Source organism: Sciurus carolinensis, chromosome 7 (assembly GCF_902686445.1).
Source record: "Sciurus carolinensis chromosome 7, mSciCar1.2, whole genome shotgun sequence".
Taxonomy (NCBI): domain Eukaryota; kingdom Metazoa; phylum Chordata; class Mammalia; order Rodentia; family Sciuridae; genus Sciurus; species Sciurus carolinensis.
Window position 1 is genome coordinate 53,357,084 of NC_062219.1, and position 23,750 is coordinate 53,380,833.

General features: G+C 37.1%; 1 protein-coding gene across 2 annotated transcripts in view; it reads left to right on the forward strand.

Annotated features, from left to right (window-relative positions):
• Window positions 1-23,750, forward strand: part of Mettl24 (methyltransferase like 24) — a 97,456-nt gene that overhangs the window by 41,451 nt on the left and 32,255 nt on the right. For both annotated transcript variants that reach the window (XM_047558133.1, XM_047558134.1), the window contains exons 3-4: window positions 157-296; window positions 9,611-9,839. In XM_047558133.1, the coding sequence (XP_047414089.1) occupies window positions 157-296; window positions 9,611-9,839 (369 nt within the window). The remainder of the gene's footprint in view (window positions 1-156; window positions 297-9,610; window positions 9,840-23,750) is intronic.

Here is a 23,750-nt window from a genome sequence, read left to right on the forward strand (position 1 = left end):
AGCAGCCATGTGGTTCCCTAGGGAGGGAAATAGTGAGAAGTGGAGGACATAACTCTTCTGTTAAGAATTTCATGGACCAGGGAAGCAATCAGTCTCTACCTACTATTTATCATCTAACATTTTTAAATTATTCATATTGATTTCCAATCCTTACAGATTGCATGTGATCACATGAGTACAGACAGCTTGGCTACTGACTCCAGCTCTGCAAAGAAGCCCTGGTTGGTGTGTCTTGATGACAGGTTTGGCTTAGCTCATCAAATCCGCAACAAGCAGTGCCGCCTCTACTCTTTAGGGTAAGTACATTTATTTATTTATTTATTATTTTTTTTAAATAGCAGAAGGAAACAAAATTTCCTGCAGGCAATCATGATTTTTTTTCAGCAATGCAAAATTCTGACTCTGCACTGTATACAGGTGCTGTGCTTTGCCTTATGCCTTTGTCGCAGACTGATCTGTTGTGAAACTGTGGGCACAGGCAGATCACTGGGGCCACTTGGCCAGAGTCACTTTCTCTCCCATTTTGCTGGTAGTAAGTTGGCAACTTCAGTTCTCAGCATAAGGATGATCCTCTTAAGGAAACCAATGGTTTCCAGTGAGAATTAGAACACCTTTATTATAAAGAGAGAAGAATATTAATGAATATAGCTAGAAAAAGAGTATGCTAGAAATTTTATACACAATTATGAGTGACCCAAGACAAATAATGGTTACAGTTGGATTTTTATATTTGGTACCAGGAGATTAGTCAGCTTTTCATTGCTGTGACATAAACAACTTAAAGGAGGAAAAGTTCATCTTGGCTCATGGTTTCAGTCAGCTGGCTCCATGACCTTGAGCCTGAGGTGAGCAACATCGTGGTAGAAGGGCATGACAGAAGAAAGCTGCTCAGGTTATGGCAGCCAGGAAGTAGAGCGTGGGTGGGGGAAGGGGCCAGGAACAAGAAATATCCCTGCAGGGCACACACTCAGTGACCTACTTCCTCCAGCCACACCTTGTTGCCTATAGTTTCCATCGTCTCCATTCAAATTACTAATCAATCATAGGGATTAATTCAATAATGAGGTTAGAGCACCCGTAATCCAATTGTGTGCTAAAAGCCCTAGCTCAGAACATTACTGCACTGGAGACAACACAGGAGTCTTTGAGGGATCCAAACCATAACAACAAATGTTAAATCTATGTATAGTTTTGTACATTTTTAAAAAATAAAGGGGACTCTTATGAAAACCATGTAATTTTGTCACAACAGAAAAATTGATATTCAATTATTTAGGTGGAAAATGACCTATACGTACAAATGAATTTAGAGAGGCTTTTTAATTTTTTCTCTGTTTTGGTACCAGGGATTGAACCAGGGGCGCTTAACCACTGAGCCACCTCCCCACCGCTTTTTATTTCTTATTTCAAGTCAGGGTCTCCGTAAGATACTTAGGGCCTCACTAGATATGCTGAGACTGGCTTGAACTCACGATCCTCCTGCCTCAGTCTCCCAAGCCACTGGGATTACAGGCATGCATCACAACACCTGGCTAGAGAGCTTTTGTAAATAGATGAACATAACGATGAAATGAGACTATTTCACCAAATATATCGGTATTTTTATAAATGGTCCTAAACTTACAGATAATATATATCTCAAAGGAAAAGCAGGAAGAAATTATTTTTGTTAAAACATTTTTTCCAAAAGACTCGTTGGTAGGAAATATGTAGGTTCTCAGGCTAGACCATTGAAGTCTTTTTCAGAAAGTGCTTGGGACTATAAGGTCACATGCTTGTTCCTCGCCTCTGGTCCTTATTACCTACCTCCATGGCATACATTCAGATAACCAGAATTATAGGTGGTCAGGATTAAGAACAGACAAAGGCAATGTGGAGAGCTCCCCAAAGGTGCCGATGGAGAAAGGATCACCATTGCTGTCAAACCATAACAAATAAGAATTACTAGTCTTTGTGGATAAAAAAAAAAAAAATCCAAAGAATTTAAAATTTCTTTAAAAAAAAGAATTTAGAGGTAATGGATTCATATAGGTTAAATGAAAAGAATTTAGAGGTAATGGATTCATATAGGTTAAATGATGGCGTGTATCGGTGGGGCTTGGCACACAGTAGGCACTCAATACATGTTTGCTATGTAAATGATGGGCTGAGGGGAGGAGGCTAGGAAGGGAAGCTCTTCATTAAATTTGAAGACTTGGTTTAAATGATGAGTTGCTCAGCCAGATGGTTAGAATGAGCTCTTATCCTGGGAGTCCACCAGCTCAGCTTCAAGACTGTAGGAAGAACAGGAAGTTGTGACAGCAGAGTTTATTTTATGTCATATTAAAGATGTATGAAAGTAGGTCAAAAAATAATTGCAAAGTATTGCATGCAAATTGGAAATCTCAGCTTGGTCCTGTTTTCTGCTCTGAAATGCCTTTATATTTTACGCTCTGAAATAATTTCATTTAAAGCATATAACAGTAAAATAAAACTTGAAAAGTTGTTTTTAGGGAAAAACATTAAATTCCTTTTTCCTCATACTTCAAAGCTGTTAGATAAGATGGTTGTATAGTTAGATTTCAGATTAGTACATATAAAAAGATAGTTTCTTACTTTCATTTCAATGTTTACCATTCAAAATCAACTTTGTTAAGAGCAGATGAGGACATTTGAAATCCACTGAGAAGAGAAATGAATAGATTAGAAGGGTCAATATTTGATTAAAAAAAACATGAAAGAGCTTAGTTAAAAACTGGAAACTAAAGAAAATATTTTTGATGGCTGGAAAAGGATGCTTTGGATTGTGGGTGATAATGTTGATTGACCTGTGACTTAGGATCCAGGATCCAGAAAAGCACCTCCTGTTGAGGTGAGTTACACACTGGGTGGGGGGCACAAGCAGAGAGCTGGCTGACAACATCTCAACTGATACTGAGAAGACCTGGACCCGAAGTGGTGGTACCGGAATGAAGGTCAGCCACAGGGCATGTGGGCCCCATCCCAGCATCTGGGAGTGTTGGGACAGTTGCATGATGGGTAAGGAAGTCAGGTGATGAGTCAGTGGCTCCTACCTATGGGGGGATGTGATGCAAATTCCCAGGGTGTGGCAGCAAGAAGAACAGGTCATTGCTGGGCCCAGTAATTCCCGGACAAACTAAAGATGCAGCTGTGAGGCAGGAGTGACCTTCCTGGAATGAGGACACAGCAGTCAGAAGACAAAGACCAGTGGCCCTCTATCTGATCTGTCCCACCTGATTTTTTCCACCACAATAGCTAAAGTTGGTGTCCCCACTACTGTCTCTCTCATGGAGAATTTTCTTCACCAGGAGTCAAATGTTTTATTCCAGAGTTAATGTGAAAGGCATTTATCTTGTCCCGTGTACTCTGTGTGACGTTCCACTGAAAGTTAAAATAGGATCCTTCATGACTTTGACCCGTGAAGACGGGGGAAGGTAAATATTACAGGAAGGGGAAAGAGAAAAGAAATAAGGAGAGGCTGTGCATTTGGAGGATGACACTGTCCACCTCGCAGCCTCAGGCAGGGTTTTCCCTGCAGGTACAGGAGAGATGTCAGGCAGTGGTGGGGAGGACAGGGGATGAAGGGTAGATAAGGTGGGAAATATCGCCTATTTTACTGTTCATGTCAAAGATTATATTTTAGGGGTAGAACTGGATGTGAAAGGGAGAAGCTGAGCTAGCACATAGGTAAGCCTTCTCCATCTCTTCCTTAGTTCTGTGATAGGTTGTAGTATTTGTTTTCAAGACATAAATTCTTCGTATAAGACAGAAGAAGATTTCATAAGTGACACATGGTTAGGCAATAAGAGCCAATATTTTATACAGAAAATCTGGCTCTTCCGGTTGCTGTGAGCATTTCAAGAAGGAACAAGCTTCAGAGCCAAACATTTTTATCTTACAGTAGTTTAATTAAGACAGCAGGAAGGGTGTTAGCATAGTATATGTGAATGAGGAATCAGGAAATTGTGGACTCAAAGATTCCTTTTTAGATATCTTTTTTTTTTTTTTAATTTTTTTTAGCTGTTGATAGACCTTATTTTATTCATTTATTTATATGTGGTACTGAGAATTGAACCCAGTGCCTCACACATGCTAGGCAAGCGCTCCACCATTGAGCCACAACCCCAGCCCCTTTTTTAGATATCTTTTCCCTAATCACCCTCCATGAATTTGCAAAACCATAGATGTACTGAATATCTGCTTATGTAAAGTATAATAGCTGTGCATTGTATGTAAGGAGTGGAAGATTCCCCCAGAATCCATTTTCACCTCCTTAGGAGTGACGTCCCTGCTGAGAATATAAGTTTCAGATGAAATCCTGCCATGTTATTTAACAAAAATCAATAATTACAAAATATTTTATACACTATTAAGGGTCATTTATGCTTTGCAAGGCCTATTTCTCCCCCTTTAGTATTTGGCAGTTTGGAGATTAAGATAACCCTTTGGCCAGATTCTCTGGCTCCTATTGGATTGGAGAATGGAGTTCTGAAAGCCCTGGGAAAATGGTAATTGCCTCACTGTTTCCAACGCCTCTTTCTTTAGTGATCAGGGTTTAAAACTTTCCCTGTATCTGCTCTGGGTTTATTTTATGTTTTTTAGCATTTAAACAGCTTTATGGAAATAGAAATTTACATATTTAAAGTGCATAATTCAATGGTATTCTAGTCACTACAGAAAATTTTAGGACATTTTGTCATCCCCCTAGAAGGCCTGTAACTGGGAGCAGGTACTCCCAATCTATGACCTTCGTGACTGTTTTCTTTCAGTTAGCATCATGTTTTCAGAGTTCATCTGCATTGTAACATGTGTCAATACTCCATTCCTTTTCATATCTGAATAATACTCCATTGTATGGATATACCACATTCTGTTCATCCACTCATCAGTTGAAGAATGTCTGGGTTTTTCTGCTTTTCGGTTACTATGAAAGTTGAGATAACATTGATGTAGAAGCTTTTGAGTGGACATTTTCATTTATCTTGAGAATATACCATTTTACGTTCTCACCAGTGATCTGTGAGAGTTCTATTTTATCCACATCCTTGCCAACACTTATTATTTTGGTCTTTTTTTTTTATTATTATATCCATTGTAGTGGAAACAGGGAAAGTTTTAAACCCTGATCATTGAAGGAAGAGGTGTTGGAAACAGTGAGACAATTACTAAAAGGGTATTGTGGTTTTGATTTGTATTTCCCTCCTGGTGAATGGTCTTGAGCATCTATCTATTCATGTGCTCAAACTCTGAATTTTTAATTTCTAGGGAATATAAAAGTCACTCACTTTAATACTCAAGAATATTTTTAAAAGAGTGACCAAAGACCTGACACAGTGCCACAATCCATCCCTTTTACCCTTCAGAGGTATAAAATGGCAGGTGGTTGCCAGGACTACCCAGAGCTAGTTCAAAGAACCCCTTGGTACAGCTCGTGATAATGTACCCCTCTCTCCCAAGAGCCATACTGCCATCTGCCAGGAACTCATCACTGAGTCATTCTGAAGTGAATGATACCTCCTAGAGTTGTTGAGTACACAGCCCACACAACCGTGTGCAGGAATCCTGGTGGGTTTTTTTCTGCGACATCAGAGAAGAATAGCTAAAGTGATTACTCTGATATTCTACATTACCATTGAAAATCAAGTTGCCCCTTCCTTTTTCTTCAATAGCTCTTAGGTTTAATGGTCCTTCTATACTGAAAAGTTTGTTGTGACCTCCAACTCCACCAGTAATGTAGGCAGAATAATATTTATCATCATGAATTATACAATTCTACCATCCCAATGGGAAGGAAAGCTTGCAGTCTTAATTCAAAGTGGGTAGGAAGTACTAATTGTCCCCCAATATCTATTCTCCTGTTGTTCCTTTGGTAGCAGAACTCCCAAGGTTAGCAGGACACATGGCCACCTTGCAGATGGCTGTATTTCCGGCCTTCCTTAAAGCTGTAAGTGCCACATGTCTAAGTGTGAGCAATGGGATGTGAGTAGAAGTGATGTGTGCAACTTTTAGACCATGACCTCAAGAGGAAAGATGTGACCGTGGCTTCCCCTTTACCTTTCCTGAGGCTGGAATACAGAAAGAATGGCAGAAAAATGAAACAACTCTCTTAGGCCATGAGATGGAAGCCATATGATCTATACTTCTTGCTTTGTGGAATATGTATTAAGTAAAATATTTCTATGAATTAAAATGAACAATGAATTCTCTTTCTAGTTAAATAACAGCAGAACATGGCTTCCTTATAGACTAAGTTCTTTGCTACAAATAATAGTTGTTACTTTATTTTAGTTATTTGTTCAAAAATCTTCCTTTATTACTAATTTATCTGTTTGTCCCTGGTGTCCAATATAGTGCCGTGCACATATGAAGTACGCTTTAAATACTTTTATTTATGGTATTGAGTCAGCAAAATGTAGCCTATCACGCACTATGTTTGGATATTGTCCTGTATATTCTGGCAATTTCAGAACCTATCTAAAAGTTTTATTTCACTCAGGGCACCATTCTGCAGGTCTCTCTAACATCATTTATCTACACAGCACTGGGGATTTGGAAATGAGCAAGCTTTTTCTTCATGGAGCTTAACTATCTAGGAACGAACAATTTCCTAGACCCCTGAGATTGTAAATATTCCCTCCATGAACTTGCATGCTGTACTCACCTGCAGTGAGGTAGAGTGTAGAGAGCACATCTTAGAACGACCAGGATTGGATTTGACTCTTGGTTTCACTACTTTGGATCATATCTTGTGACAACATTGTATATTCCGTTTATTCTTCCTCGTGCTTTTATCTCTACCACAAACTTGACTAATTTAAGCCTAAAGAAGTACCATTTCAAATAAATAGAAATAAATATTATAGGTGCAATTAAGTGAATGTTGTATATTATTTTCCATTACAAATACATATTTATATTTTAAGGTTAAATGGATTGAATAAAAGTAACATAAGTTAATAAAAATTGCAAATTAGTTTCATGTTACCTAATGTATCATACAGAATGGTTCCTCCACTACATATGTATGTGTTTTCTTGTAATAATTTATAATAGAAGACACTTGTGTATGTGTAGAAAATTTCCGGAAAGATTCACAAATAACTACTAACCATGTTAATCTGGAAATTAGTGGCTAAAATTTCTAATGGTAGAAAACTTTTACTTTTCATGTATATACCTCTTACCATTTGATTTTTCTTACGCATATTTGTTAGTTTTTAATTACAGGAAACTAGTTTAAATTGGAAGTGATGATATCAATATATAATGAAGTGCCTTACCAAAAAATTTAAAGAAGAGTATGTGACTTATTTAATGATGAAGATTTTTTAGATCTTGATTTAAATCATATATATATGATTTTATATATAAATATATTACATATGTGATTTTATACTTAAAATAAATTTTATACTTAAGTATAAAATCACATATATGTATTTTAGAATAGAGAATATTTGCTTGAAAAAAATTCTGAAAATTCAGAGGAAGAAAGTATGCACATTTTTACACTAGAAGGTTTTATGCAAATTGTATTTAACTAGTAAGTTTTGACATAATGTTCCCTACTGAAACTACAAAACTATCCTTTCTATTGCATTCCTATAGTAATACTATTTTGCTCATATAAGTTTCAACAAAGTTAATGAGATGAAAAATCCTTTGGGACAGGCAACTTCTACAACATTCTGACCTATATGGAAACAAGTCTGTCTACTAAAAAATGCTTCGTAGTTTCAACTGAAACTCTTGGATTCATATTTAATGCCAGGTGTATCAGTTAGCTATTTCTGTGTAACAAATCACTCTAAAACTCAGTGGCTTAAAATCACTGTTATTTATTAATGCTAATATGTCTTTAGGTCATCCAGCCTTCAGCTGACCCAGGCTCTGCTCAATTGGGAGAATTTATTTCATAATGAGATGGCTAAGGGCAATTCTGTTTTTTACAGAAGGCTGGGGGGCTGGTTGGGGTTGTCTGTGCTCCTCATAATTCCTTTTATCACTGTGATGATACATGAGAGTGAATAGAAGCACTCAATATCTAGGATCTAGTGACCTACTGTCACTTCCTCCCAGAAAGGAAGTCACATGACCAAGACAAAAAATCAAGGGGTAGGAAGGACAGGCCCTCTTGATGAGTGTGGCAGTAGCATGGATGAGGGAGGGGTAAAGAATTAAGGCCAACAAGTCAATCTGCTACACTACATTAATAATGGAAAATATGGGAGGAAATTGGGTAGAGTTACAATGGTCTGAACTGTATGAATTCAAAAGTAAATAGAAAATAGGGACCAAGACAGCATGGTAGAAGAAATGGGAATTTTTTTTTTTTTTTTTTTTGGGGGGTGGTGCTAGGGATGAAACCCAGGACCTTGTGCTTACAAGGCAAGCATTCTACCAACTGAGCTATCTCCCCAGCCCCAGAAATGGGAATGTTTGAGAGGACTGTTGAATCTTCTTTTTTAGCCAAAGAGGGTTGAAAGAACTGTTGTTGAGGAACATCAGAGAATTCTCTGATTCTTTGACACATCATGGATTCCAGTGGCCATAGGGAGAAGGGGGAGGATGAGACCAATAAGACTATAAGAATGTCTAGGTGGAGGACATCTACACTGAAGGCTTAATCAACTAAAATCTGAAAAATAATTCTTATCCCACTGAACTTGTGTATTTTGAAATTAGGCAATAGTCTGAAATAGAGTCTAAGAGAATTTCTGCACTAGGTTCAGGTATGACCAATGTATTGTGGATACTTTGTGAAATTTTGGTATCCTAAATCACATGTAATTATAGTATTTTGGGCAGAGAAGCCATAATCACCATTTTTTAAAATCATCCTTTCTGGCTTAATTTTATGCTTTTCATTCAAATCAGTGCTTTAATCAAAGTGATGATTCTTATGCCATTAAATAAGAAATATTTCTAAGTAAATTCAAATATTTGTAAGTATGTTGTAAGTACCCAATTGGATACTTAATTCTAATTAATTCATAATTTCTTCCCTTTGTGAATGTGAATTGAGGTGAGGAAACTGTTCTCCTTCTTGTGTCCTGGATATAGTAGAACTACATATATTTGCCTTTTTTCTTTAACTATACTGTTTTAAAATACACACCATTTCTAAGAAAACAGCTGTTGTCTTTAAGTCAAATTGCATGCACAGCACTTGGGTCATTAGAATGGAGACAAATTACCTCATTAGTAGAAAGCAACTCTCCTCGAGGAACTAATGTGGGGCTTATATTTTTGGCATAGTCTGAGAAAAAAATCTCAAGATTAGTGAATATTCTTATTTGTCTCATTGCTACTATGATTTACATCTTTTAAAAATCATTTTGTTATGCTTCTACACGTTTGAGTCTGTGATTTTCTGGTCTGTTTTGAGCAGATAATTTTTCTGTCTTGTATCCAAAGGCTTTGAGTGATAATACTTTTTTCTTTGTGAAAGAAAGTTTGTTGAATGTGTACATTAGACACATATTCAAAAACAGAGAAGGTCTGAGATGACTAAGAAAGTTGGCCTTGGATCTGTCATTCTGTTGGTTCAACAATTTGCTTCATTGGATTCTGTTGCTGTTGTTGTTACTGGTTTCCATCCTCTCTCTAGGCTGGGAAGTGATGATACCCATTTTGAGGTGAGCATGGCCAATGATGGATGTGAAGTGCATCGTTTTGATCCTAGTGTCAAATCAGCTCACATTCTGGAAAGTCAGCGCCTTTGGTATCACCGCTTGTCCATCGATTGGCGGGATCCCCATCCAGCTGTTGCTGCCCAAAAGCTGCATAGCAATACCAGAAAACTAGGAAGCATTTTGAATGAATTTGGGCATCACAAGGTGAGACTTTTTGTTCAATTTCATAATTCAATTAATTGAACAAACCTATAAACTCTCTTCCCTTAAAAATGCAAACCAAGGATAACAGTGACATTGCAAAGTTGAAGGTTCAGTTTTAATCTTACTGATCGCCTGCCATTATTTATAGAGTCAGCTCTGAGACATAAAGTTGTGGCAGTAATAGAGATATTTAAATTGATTTGAATTTTAGTTGCTGTTGAGTAATGCTAAGATCTTGGTCAAGATTGGGCAAGAAGACTGAGAGAGCTAATGCTTGGGCTGGAGTGTGTCTTTTCTGTTTAGGAATGGATTTAAAATTTCCAGAAAGAGCAAATTATTTTTGTTGGCCTCATATACAAAAATATAATCAGAGCCAGGCTTATGGTTTTTTAAATTTTTTAATTTGACAGAATGCATTTATGCATTTTGATAAATCATACATACAGTAGGATTACATTGGTCATGCTTCCGTTTGACAAGAGTACTCACGTATAGTATTTCTCACTATTGTAACATGTTTCTCACTCTTTTGAGCCTCCAGGCTCTTAGTATTCAGAAATATGTGTAGCTTTGATTAAAATTTGCTTTATGAAATTGAATAGACATTTTGTATGTGCTATTTATATAATTATGTCAAAGGATGTCAAATCTCTGCAAATATTTTGCTGTGAATGGACAGCAAAAGAGAAACTCGATCTTTGAACTGTGTTCCTTGAAAGCAATTTCTAGCATGATATACCAGAGCTAATTGCAGTCCTAGGCTGATGCTCAAGAAGTTCTGAGTGCAGCTAGCTGGTGTTCGATCTCCAACCCTTCTTGGGTTTGGCCTGTCTTGGCCTATCCTTCCCAGCCAGAGATGCCACGTGCATGATTCAGAGCATGTCAAAATGGTTGTCTACCTGAAAAACAGGGTGTGTGGGACTCAACTTGGAACTTGAGTTGGCTTCTTGATTTTAGCAAAAGGGTTCTCTCCCTGCATTACTCTTTCTCCTCCTTTGCTTCTTTTTAAAAAATTCCCTTGAATTAGATAGCTAAAGCTTCTTCCAACATCAAAGAATTTACTGTTCTTTTAACATGTGCTTAACTGTTGATTTGTATTTTCCTTTGCCACGAGAGTAATTAACATTTAATAGTCAGGAATATTAATGAAACCTACATAGTACTTTTTGGGTAAAATCTCTGAACACAATTTTTTTTTCATGTGCTATGAATTTTTTAGTAAGTGTGGAAAGAGGCAAGAGCATTGTTTCAGAATTTTATTTGTTGCCATTTATTTGGTAAATGATTCTCTAATATATCAAATCTAGATTATTCAAAGATCTAATACTTATTCTCTGTATTCAGTGAGGAGTCTTGCTGCTCCTCCTTCATGCTCTTTACTTCCTGGCCCTTTCTTCCCTCACTCTTCCAAGTAAAGACTGAAAAGGGAAAAGAAGTGAAATTCGATGCCTTTTTGCATTTTTCAATGTTTTAGCAAATGATTTGCTAAAGGTGAGGATAAAATAAGGCTTTGAAAAAGTGATCTGTGGGGTATAATTTATATAACTACCTTTCCAACAGAGAATGCATTTTGGGATAATAATGTTCATACCTGAATTATGTTTGTTCAGCTCCCTGGGAGCTGCAGCGAGCAAACCTGTATACTGGGAATAAAGTATGAAGCCTTTTTGCAACACTGCCCCTGAGATAGCAGAAGTATTTACAATGATCCCTGAAAAAAGGAAAATGCTTTAAAAGATTGCTTATATTCCTAAGGTTACTCATTTTTATTAAAAACATTAATAACATTGAGAGTGATCTGGCTCAGAATTGCCAGGTATATATTTGCCACTCTAAAAATGTCCCTCATTGACGAATTCAAGGGATACTTTTTCTTTTTCTTCTTCTTTTTTTTTTTTTTTTTTGGCTGAAATGCTTCAAAACAAAACAACAAAAACTAAATTCATTGGTGAGCGATTGCTTCCATTAGGAGCTTGCTTCTAGGAACTATGCAGTGCAGATAAAAGGAAACCTTGTTTGTGGCCTGTAGCAGGCACGGTCTGTTTTCATACAGACATTGGCAAATAGGATGTGGCTGTGCCAGGGGAAGCAAATAGAATACTAAAAAATGTCCGTGTGTTTGCCTTGCTTTCTTTACTCACTGATTCTGATAGTGACTCTAGAAACCAAACCAATTAAAAAAAATTATTTTTCTGCATGACTTTAAAATGCCTCATCTAGTTTTGTAATAATTTCCATGGGATTATTTTTTTTTTATCTTCTCTATATCCGAACCTAGATTCCAGCCACTCAAGCAAAAAGTGGATAAAATGTGAATAGAATGAAGGCAATAGTGACAGAAAGATGCATGTGGCTTTTGTGTTGCTTTTAAAACTCTGCTAATTTTAACTTCAAACAATAAATCAGAAAACCTTTCTAGAGCATCTAGCAGGAGCAGCTGCATCAGCAAAACCAGGCGAACCAGCAGCCCAGCCTGTCAGGAAATAATATCTCCTGGATCCAGCATTATTGAGAATGATTAACTGTCTACTCTGCTGAAGTGATTGTTGCTGTTAACTGAGCATATGAATTTTTCCAGAACTTATTGAAAGTTTCTGCTTGCATTAATCATAGTGTATGCCTCCCCACAATGTTATTACATCTTCAGAGTTTCCTAAATGATCTGGGCTTGTTAATGAGAAATTATAACTATTACTATTATTTTCAGTCTTAATAACGCTGCTGATAACATGAATAACAGGGCTGCCCGAGAGTTCACCTTTGTGAACCCATCAATCTCAATATGAAGCATGAATCTGCTTATTAGAGTTTGGCATTGGGCAAGTAATTTAACCTCGCTGACACTCAGTTTGATTGTCAGTAAAATGAGGACAATAATGCTCCTAAATTGTGACTTGTTTGGAGAATTAGATCTGAGAACACAGGGTAAAAAGTCTCCAGTGGAAAGCCTGGCATGGATTAATCACTTATGTGTTTTCAGTAAATTCAAAGAATTGTTATCAACAAATTCAGTAACCTTTTGCTAAATTTTATAGAAAATCTTGCCTTTTTTTTTTTTCCTTTCTTTCTTTGTTTTCAGGGAAAATGTATCAGAGATTTCTCTGGAAATTGCTAACTGCACCTAATTCCTGTCGAGTTTTTAATGAAAGCTTTGTGTGAAACCAAAGGGCAATTGGTCCTTCAGACTTCCTTGTAAGAGAGTTGTTAGTGTTTGTGCCTGGGGCACCGAACAGCTTTGCTAGTGATTGTATAGAAAGTAAATACTTCGCTGTATAGAAATTAAATAAGCTGCTAAGAATTAATTGGAATCTGTTCCACATGAGCAGAAGTCGACTTCAGGGGCAGGGGCTCAGTGGTTTGAAGACCTAGAGGAACTGGGCTCCCTGCTGGTCAACTCCAGGTTTCCTCCCTCCCTTACCCCTCACTACCCAGCGGTGGCCCAGTGTCCCCTTGGGCCCTAAAAGAAGTACAGTTTCTGCCTCCCTGGGCTGGAAGTTTGCCATTGATTCCAAACCATCAGTTTTGTTGTGTGATTTCTGTGTTTGAGAAAGCATGGGCTTTGAATTTAAACTGTAAAAAGATCTTTTCTTTTCTTTTTGTTTACCAAATTGACAAATACAAATTTGATACTGCCTTGTATTGAAATACTTTTGGGAATAATACTCAGGCTTTGCTATTGGAAATAGAAAATAATATGTTCTTTCGGGAAGGAAATTTGACCATATGTATATGTCACTTTTTATTCTTAGAAATCTATATTTTTGGCCCAGAATTCTATTTTGTTTGCTATTAGTTCAATGATACCCACTTTTTTTGGGGTATTTATATGAAATACCCTTTATTTTCCTTCTATTGATAGAGTTTTAGCTTTTGTGTAGCTTGTAAAGGCAACATATTCAAAGTAAGTCTGGAGTGTTTTAAATCTAATCAGATAATCTGTCTTTAAACAGTTGTACTTAATTCATTTGGATTTATGTTTATTGTGATTATTGATATATTTGGACTAATTTCTGTTCTTTTGGTTTTCTGTATCTTTTTTTCTCTTCTTGTCAAAGAAGAACATAACATAAGGAACAATTTTGTTCCTTATGGATAGCTTTATTAGTATTATTATTATTTTTTTCAGTGCTGGAGATCAAATTCAAGGCTTTGTGAATTCTAGGCAAATGCTCTACTACTGTTACATCCCCATTTCTATCCTTACCTTTTAAATTCACATAATTAACTCTAAAATTTTTAAAACAACATGTTAAATAATTCAGTCTTTCTAAATTCCTCCTAAATATGACAAAGATCTCCTATATTTTTATTATCTGAAGTTTTACCATTCTTTTTTAAAAAATCATTTTACTTTGAAAAACGAAGTTGCTAGAATAATGCAAAAAACTTGCACATATTTTTCACTGAGACTCATTTGTTGTTAATATTTTGCTATATTTACTCTCTCTCTTCAACAATTATCTCTCCATATTAAAAAAATCAATAAAAAGGAATGGATGAAAAATTTCATTATAAATGAAAACTTCATTTCTATGTATTATTATTGCCAATATATTTGAACTAATTGCTTCTTATTTTGATATATCTCAGACTAAGAGCTCGTAGCATGATGAATGTGGAAACAGTAGAAATATCCTTGTGGAAGTCAGGGAAGAATAAGGATGTCTATCATTACCTCTTAAAAAATAAAACTAGATTAGAGCAGTTTTAAAAATTTTTATTTTGAAATAATTATAGATTCCCATGCAGCCATAAGAAATAACATGGAGATTCCCTGTGCCCTTCAGATAATTTTTCTGAGTGGCAAATCTGTAGTATATCACCACTAGGACATTGACATTGATGTAAGTCAGATATTGAACTTTCTAGCACCACAAGGATCATGCTGCCTTTTTATAGCCACACCTACCTTCATCACTTACTGCCTTCCCTAACCCCAGAAGCCACTAATCACTAATCTACTTTTCCATTTCTATAATCTTGTCATTTTCAAGAATGTTACATAATTGGAATTATACAGTGTGAAATCCCCATTGCTATGTAACATATTTCTTAAGGTTATAGCTAGTACAATTAGAAAAGAGAAAAAATTTAGGTATAAAAATATGGAAGAATGAGGTAAAAATGTTATTATTTGAAGATGTATTATTATTTGAGGACTTATTTGGAGATAATATGATAATATGATTTGGAGATAATATATACTGGAAAACTCAATGAATCTAATGAAAAATATCAAACTATAAGAATTTAGTGCACAGTACACAAAAATTTTAAAACTAAACTTTTATGAATAAAAATCAGCTCAAATACAAAAAGGATGAAAAGAAACCTTTTTTAAAAGCAACAAAAGATTAAAATCTTAAAATTCAGGTATAGGTTCTACAAGAAAAAAACTACAACCATTCAAGAATTTAAAAGAAAACTTGAGCAAATTTAAAGACAACACATTCTTGGAGAGGAAGATTCATCATCATAATGATTTAATCTTTCTTATATTAATCTGTTTATTTAACATGATCACAACTTATTTGATAAGCAAAGAGCTAATTTCACTGGTATAAAGAGGCTTCAATAAATCAATAAGGACAAGATGCACAACTTGATAGAAAATTGGATAAAGAAACAGTTGATAAGGGACAGAGGCTGTAGCTCAGTGGTAGGAGCACTTGCTTAGCATTCATGTGGCTCTGGGTTTGATCTCCAGCACTGCAAAAATAAAACAAACACCTGATGCAAAAATAGTTCACAGAAAAGAAAATCTAGCTTATGTGTAAAGTCACTCGGACTTGCTCATATTAAAAAAAAATCAAATAAAGGTGCACTTAGACATGTTTTTATCAGGTTATCAAAGATAAAAAGTAGCAGGAATTTAACTTGGTACAACTTTCTTTAGGGTAATTTGGCAATATCTATCACATTGCAAATGCAAATTCAGCAAGTCTACTTCTTATGAAATTTCCACACAGTTGTTGTGTGTGTGTGTGTGTGTGTGTGTGTGTGTGTGTGTTCAATGGTTTCTTGCTATAGTCTAAATCTGGAATGTCTCCCCAAAGCCCGTGTGTCCTCAGCTTGGTGCTATCTGGAGGTGGTGGAACCTTTAAGAGGTGGGCCTAGTGACGGAAAGTTAGGTCATTGGGGGTGTGCCCTTGAAGGGAATATTGTGACCTCTATCCCTTCCTGTCTGTTTTGCTTCCCAGCTGCTATGAGGTAAGTAGCCTCCTCCACCATGTGCTCCTGCCATATGTACTGCCATGCCACAGGCCTAAAAGCAATGGGACCAATTGACCATAAACTGGAACTTTTGAAACTATGAGCCAAAATAAACCTCACCTCCTTTCAAGTTATCTCAGGTATTTTGTCACAGTGATGGAAAGCTGAATAATACACTTCTCAATTTTCTTTATTTTCTACTTCTTGAGTTCCTTTAGATATAGTTTGGAGTCTCTCAATCTATCTTCCTTCTCTCTTAATTGCTTTTTCATATTTTAAAGTATCTTTCACTGTCTTACTTCAGGGTGAATTTCTCAGTACAAGCTTCCAATTCTCCGGTTCTTTAATTTTTCTATTCAACTGTATCCAATTGAGAGTTTACATCATTTATTGATAGTTTTATATAAAAAGACTACATATTCACTTCCAAGATTTTTAATTGATGTTTTTCCTGTACATTCTTTCTTTTGTAGTTTTTCGTGTTTTATTTAAAAATATATCATTATGGCTTATGTGCTTGTGGAAGTAAGTATTCTTTTTGATTGCTGTGAGTATCCTAAACATACTGTTCAATAAAATTAATTTAATCTTGGAATAAATTGATATTTTTGTTATTGTTTGGTTTGTTTCTCTTTGATTTTATGTGTATTTTGGAATTTTGGTTTGCTGGCTCATTTTCAGTAGAAGGATTTTTTGTTGTTGTTTTGCTTTGCTTTTTTCTTTCTTTTTTGACTTAAACTTTTCTGCTTAGTGATTTTATAATAGCCTTTGGGACCTGGTCTTATATAAGCATTTGGAGGCTGCTACTCCCCTGGTGTCACTGGGAATATTCCATCACGGAACCATCTAGGGGCTGTTACATTTGATGTTTCCTAGGGTCTGTCTTTCTTTTCTTATCTCCTCAGCTCAGTGACTAGTTTAAGCCAAACTCCAGTCAGGGGTTATTAGCAATTTACTTTCAGCTCCTTTTTGGAGCTAGGGAGTTTCACCCTAGCCCTTGGCTTTCATTAGTGAACCTGGCTCTGGCTGCTATCCCAAGGGAGCAGCATTAGCTCCTATTCCCTGTAGGACATGCACCCCAGCACCACTGTCGTCTGCTTTAAGATGGAAGCCAGCACTTCCTGACTTTAGTGCTGCTCACTGCTTTGTATTCTGGTCAAATCAGATATTCAACTTGTCTTTGAGCTCTGCTTTCTCCTTTTTTTTCTTTGTCTTTCTTTGAAATAATTCTACCTTTTAATTTTGTGTTTGACATAGGGGTGGGGGTGCATACTTTCATTTAAATACACTTTAAATGAATTCAACTTTCTTAGAATCATTTGGAGAAATAATGTTCCTGGGCTCATTCATGGTTTGGCTGTTCTGGTTTACTAGTACATATTAAACATACCTAGTAAATGAATGATTTTGAAATGTTTATTTATATTGCCTCCAAATCATATTATATATCATTATTTCGAAAGGTAATATATATGTGAACCAACTGGGGAATCTAGTTAAAATGCAAGTGGTAACGCAGGAATGGGATTGGGATTCTGCATTTATAGTGAAGTCTGAGTTGAAGCTCATGTTGCTGGTTGGGAAACTATGAGTAGCAAGGTCTGTACCACACTTGGAGAGACACAGGACCAGAGGCTATTTAATTGTAATTATCAATACTGGATCTTGAACCAGGGCGGTGTCCCCCAGAACCTGAGCACTGGGCCACATTGTGACCCATCAATGTCTTCTGCCCTCAGCATAGTCCCTGCCAAGGCAGTGTGAAGGGTAGATGCCGTGCCTTTCTCCAGATCATTTTCCCATCTGCAACCCAATATTTCTGTCGGAGCTACCATACTGGGACAAATTCTTCCCCAAGAGGGAAGATCTTTTATTCAAAATGTCCCTTGCTGGCCTACCAAATCAGGTCAAGGCTCAGGCATACCTAAATTTTAGGTGATTAATGATTTATCCTTGAACTGAAGCCCTACTTCTGAGATGTGTGTTCCTAACTGAGCTTGTGCCATATATGGGCAGAGACCCCTTATCACTGGGATTTCCATTCCAGATTCCTAATGAAATGCTCTAGAAATAATTAGGATGCTTGTCAACCTGACTTTCTATCTAGCACATTCCTAAATAAAATGTGTAGGGAACTAGGGTTTGAATATCTTGTCTTTAGACACAATCTGCCCCACAACTATAAGGAGCAGACTTGAGCATCCAGGAATCTTATGGGAGGTTACTGATATTTCAGAAGAATGTTTGGGTGGGAAACTGTATGGTATAGACATGAGGTGTCCATCAAAAGCTCATGTTTGATATAATGCAAGAAAGTTGAGAGGTGAGATGACTGGGTTTATAAGAGATTCAGCCTAATCAGTGCATTGATCTACTGATAAGGACTAACTGGGCTGTAACTGTAGGTAGGTAGGGTATGAGTGGAGCAAGTGGGTCACTGGGGGTATGGTTTTAGGGTTTATACTTTGTTCCTGGTGAATGGAGCTCTCTCTACTTCCTGGTTGCCATGACCTGAGCTGCTTTCCTCCTCCATGCCCTTCTGCCATGATGTTCTGCCTCACCTCAAGCCCAGAGCTAGGGAGTTGGCTCTCTATGGACTGAGACCTCTGAAACTTTGAGCCCCAAGTAAACTTTTCCTGCTCTATAATTATTCTTGTTAGACCTTCTGGCCATAGTGATGAAAAAGCTGACTAAAACAGAAACCTTACAGAAAACCTAATATGGTGTGGTAAATGCAGATGCAAGTGATTCTTTTAGGTTCCAGTGTCTTCTATCTAAATTCATTTATGTTCCTTTTTCAAAGAGAGGTGTGTATCATTTAGCATATTTGAAGGCAACTTCATCTTGTGGAATTGCTATTTAATCACGAAGGTGCTGTGTTTCTGTGAAATAAGCCAGTGGCAATTTAGCAGTAATGAGTCATTCATGGTGCTGAATTGCAATTTGAAATGCAGAGACATCTTTCCATCCCCATCAATCTGCAATGGACCCTAAGGACAAGCCATCTTGGGAATGAGAGAGAGTCCAGAACTTCTCAACTCAACACTTAGGAAACGAGTTTTTTTTTTTTTTTTTTTTTTTTTAAATCCTTTCTGCTTACTCATCTATAATGGTGAGATTTACCACGGAGAAAAATGTCTTAGCTCTTCTTAGTGTTTTTCAAACCATTTAGTATTCAGCTAACATGGAGCTTCAGTAGATTAGAAAGGCATCTAAAGAGAGAACTGAGTATATCAGGATTTAGCTGTGTTTTCTTTGATATATTCTCCCATCTGTGTTCCTTGGGCAGAAGCTGTACTGATAAGCTTGTGTGAGAACAATGTTCTGAAACCTGGAGACCCACTCTCACTTATGTGACCAAGTGGTCCTCAGATTCTAATGTTAGGATGGAAGACACTGGATGATAAACCAAAATAGTGGCAATGGCACACCACAAGTGAAGAATTCTAACTACAAAGGGAGCTTGATCGAAATGTCAAACCCAGGCCCAACCACAGAGATTCCAGTGCAGTTGGTCGGACACGGAGCCAGGAACCTGCATTTTTAACCAGCCCCACCCCACTCTAATCCAGGTGACATGAAGACCTCCTGTTATGGAATGTCCCCCAGAGGCTCCTATGTTAAAAGCTTGCTTGCCAGTCTGTGGTGCTCTTGGGAGGTGGAGGAAGTCTTAGGAAGTGGGGCTCAGTGAAGTGGAAGAAAGTTGGGTCACTGGGGTATGCCCTAGAGGGGACAGCGAGACCCTCTCTCTCTCCTGACTGCCAGGAGGGGAGCAGTTTTGCTCTGTCACGTGCTCCCTGCCATGATGTTCTGTCTTGCTATAGGCCCCCAAACAAGGGAGCCAATGGCCCATGGACTGAAACCTCTGAAACCATTAGCCAAAATAAACCTTTCTTCCTTTTAAGTTGGTTGTTGCAGTATTTTATTAAAATGACAAAAAGCTGACTGATAACACCACTCTGAGGAACCTCAGTGTATCGTGTTCTTCCAAGGACGTGAATGGTTCAGCTTTCCTTATGCAAATCCCTCCCTCTTAGTGTACATAAACCATGTAAGGAGGAAGGGGAAGAGGCCCAACTGTCAGCTTCTTCGGCATTTTCCCTGTCTTCTCACCAAGTCTCTGAGTCCCCTGTGCCTCAGTTTCCCCTATCATAAGGTGTGTGGCATGACTCTCTGCCACTGGAGATATTGTGCAAGCATATGAACTCATGTTAGGGAGAGAAAGGAGCAAAGAGTTTTCATGAGACCCAAATTATGATTATACTTTTTGGAGAATTATTATTTTAATAATTTTTTTTTATTTTTTACAGATTGCATTTTGATTTTTGGAGAATTATGACTATTGCTTCTTTGAGATTTTTGAAGGGGTCCAGAATTATTACAAAAGAGACTGGGTGTGGTGGCACACCCCTGTGATCCCAGTGACTCAGGAGGCTGAGGCAGGAGGATCACAAGTTCAAAGCCAGCCTTAGTAGCTTAGCCAGGTCCAAAAGCAATTTAGTGAGACCCTGTCTCTAAATAAAATATAAAAAATGGCTGAGGATGTGGTTCTGTGGTTAAGCACCCCGGGGTTCTATCCCTGATACAAAAAAGAAAAAGAAAAAAGAATCATTACGAAAGAGGAAGGTTTCACATATGGAGGAAGTTAGCCTCCAGGGAGTTGGCATTTGTTTTTCTTTGTTGCTCAGTACTGGGAGTGGGCGGACTTGTCTGAGAATCTTGCCATTTTGACAAAGTTTGGGGAATAAGAGCCAAGTGAATTATGAGGGAGTAGAGAACTATAAACTCCAGGTGCCCCTGAGTGCCCTGGGTTTCCCTTTGTGTGACTTCCCTTCCTAAAGGGGATTGTGCATCCGTAGAGGAATGTCACGTCCCATGCTGTACAGCTCTGATTTGCAGGGTCACACAGCTCTGCAATCCCTTTATGTGTGCTTAATAAAAGCTTAATGCCTTTTGACAGTAAGAGCCCTGAGAACTCCCTATCACATTAGCGAATCCTCTGAGGGAGTGTATTCCTGAGCAAATTCTTCCAGGTCACACCCATGCTGGCCATTTCTGCCTCAGGAGCTCAGCCATGCCAATTTTCATGGTGCCTGAGAATAATAGACACATGCAGAATCAGGTTCCAAGTACTTGGGAAAAGGTGGTCAAAGTTTCATTTTGAGGTAAAACCTGATTTATTTTCCAGTCAGTGAAAATGCCAGGAAAGGAAGATTTCATTCACCCCTTTTTAGTTAAAAGCATAAGGACTTTTTCAAAAACACAAATTTCCTAGCATGGAGTGGCATTCAACAGTTTTGCAATTAAAATGATAATGCAACATTTCTTACAAGAACTTCTCTTTAAAATCAGTGCGATGGGTTCACAGCACACCATTAGAAGGAATTATGTAAAACAGCCTCTCTGTTCCAAATTTTATTTTAAGATTTAATTTATTCCAGATTCTGCAGGAAAAACCATCCATGTGACAAGCCTGCTAACAGATGTCAATTTAGTTTTATAGCACATGCCTGCACTTCAGAGTCGGAAAATGGAGATTATTCTTTTTGCCTGCTGTTTATTACACACCACAGCTTCATAACTCTATGCCCCAGAGGAGAGCTGATTAATAACCTGTGGGCAAGCAACTTACTCTGCTTTGTCTTCAGCTCTGTTAAGCATAAGCTTTATTTCACATTGCCCTTTTGGATTAAGAGAGATGCTGGAAAGAGCAAAGGTGAAAAAAAAATGCAATTTCTTTGTTTTAATATCACTTGGACAAAGGATTTGCTATAGTGTAAGTGATATACAAGCAATATACGATAAAAAATAAGGATTACTTCACTAGACAATTAAATCTATATTAAATTTTGTATAGGGGCTGGGGAGATAGCTCAGTCGGTAGAGTGCTTGCCTCGTAAGCACAAGGCCCTGGGTTTGATCCCCACCACCCCCCAAAAAAAAAAAAAATTTTTGTATAGCATTTTAGATAAAACAAAGTAACTCTGTATGATAAATGTAATGTCAAATTTTAACCAAAGCAAGAAATCTTCATTTTTTCCCAACCACAGGGCCCATTTTCCTATGTTCTCATGGTAGAGTAATTATGAATTTATATGTTGAACTTCTGCTCACATTCCCATCCATCTGCCTATTCATAAAGTAAATATTTATTAAGCATATTCTGTAAACTAGATCCTATGCTTAAATAATTAAGATATCATGATAAACAAGTTCCCTTTTAGTTTTTCATTTTTAATTGTGGTAAAATACATATAGAATTTACTATCTTAACCACTTTTAAATATCTTGATAACTTTAAATTAGTAGTATTAGTTCAGTAGTGTTAAGTGTATTTGCATCCATTCTCTAGGACTTTTTTTAGACTGTACCCATTAAGCAATAATTTCCCTTTTCTCTGTTCGTGTAGCCCCTGGTAACCTCTACCCTACTTTCCATCTTTATGAATTTGCCTATTGTAGATACCTCATGAGTGGAATCATATTTTGCCCTCTGGTATCAGGTTTATTTTACTGAGCATAATGTTTTCAAGGCTCCTCCATGTTGTAGCATGTGTCAGAATTTCTTTCCTTATTAGGGTCAAATAATATTCCATTGTATGTATACGCCACATTTTGTTTATCCATCTGGCAATGGACACTTGGATTACATCCAACTCTCGCCTATTGCGAGTGATATTACTATGAACACAAGTGTACAAATGTCTCTTCCAGACCCTGCTTTCAGTTATTTTGGATATATACCCAAAAGTGGATTATAGTCCATATGGTAACTTTATTTTCTATTTTTCGAGGAACAACTATACTGTTGTTCATAGTGGATATATCATTTTATATTCCCATAAACAAGTCTCAGATTAACATGCAGTTGAAAAAATAGAAATGTGATAATGATGCTAAAAAGAAAATGTTTGGTATGCTACCGGAGTATTTAATAGAGAAATCCAATGTAATCTCTTACTCCTGATGCCTAGTCTGCAGAGGGACTTGATAAGCTTTTGTGGTAGGGTGAATGAGCCTTTGGGGACAAGGTCTCTCTCCTTTGTTTCTTTCCTGCTTCTCAGCCACCTTCCATTCTATAGGAATGGCACTGGGGAACAACAGAGCACTTGTAAAAGAATTACTGATCTTTTTCCCCCTTGGTTGTCTCTGTTGCTCTCTGGTGACCCTTTGAATAACATTTTTTCAGTATTCTTCCTTTCCTCATTCAAATATGATCTAATATTCAGAGATGCTGAATTATTTCCATCAGATCCCTGCTTTTTCTTTGGGGGTGGAGGAAGGAAGCTGCCTGTGGATATTAAAATGTAGTGATATTAGGAAGTAGTGGGACATTCGGGGAGAAAATATTCTTTCTATTTTTAGAACATTGACCTTATTCTCTAAAGAATTGTGTTCTATTAAGATAGAAAAAAGGCCTCTTCTCATTTTCTCACTTGACTCAATCAGTAATATTTTGCTCAGTTACACGATATTTATAGCTATTTTAAATTGAAATTCAGTCTTGAGATTTTTCAAGAGAATTTCAGATATTTAAAATATATTGACATTATATTTGAAGACTTAAACTTCTTGTTCCTGGTTTTATAAAAGAAATCTGCTTATTTGATTCTCAAACGAGTGAAAGGCATAGCTGTTATTCTGTCCAATTTTTAATTTTGCTAGCAATTGAGGCAAAGAAAGAAGCTGGCCACAGAAA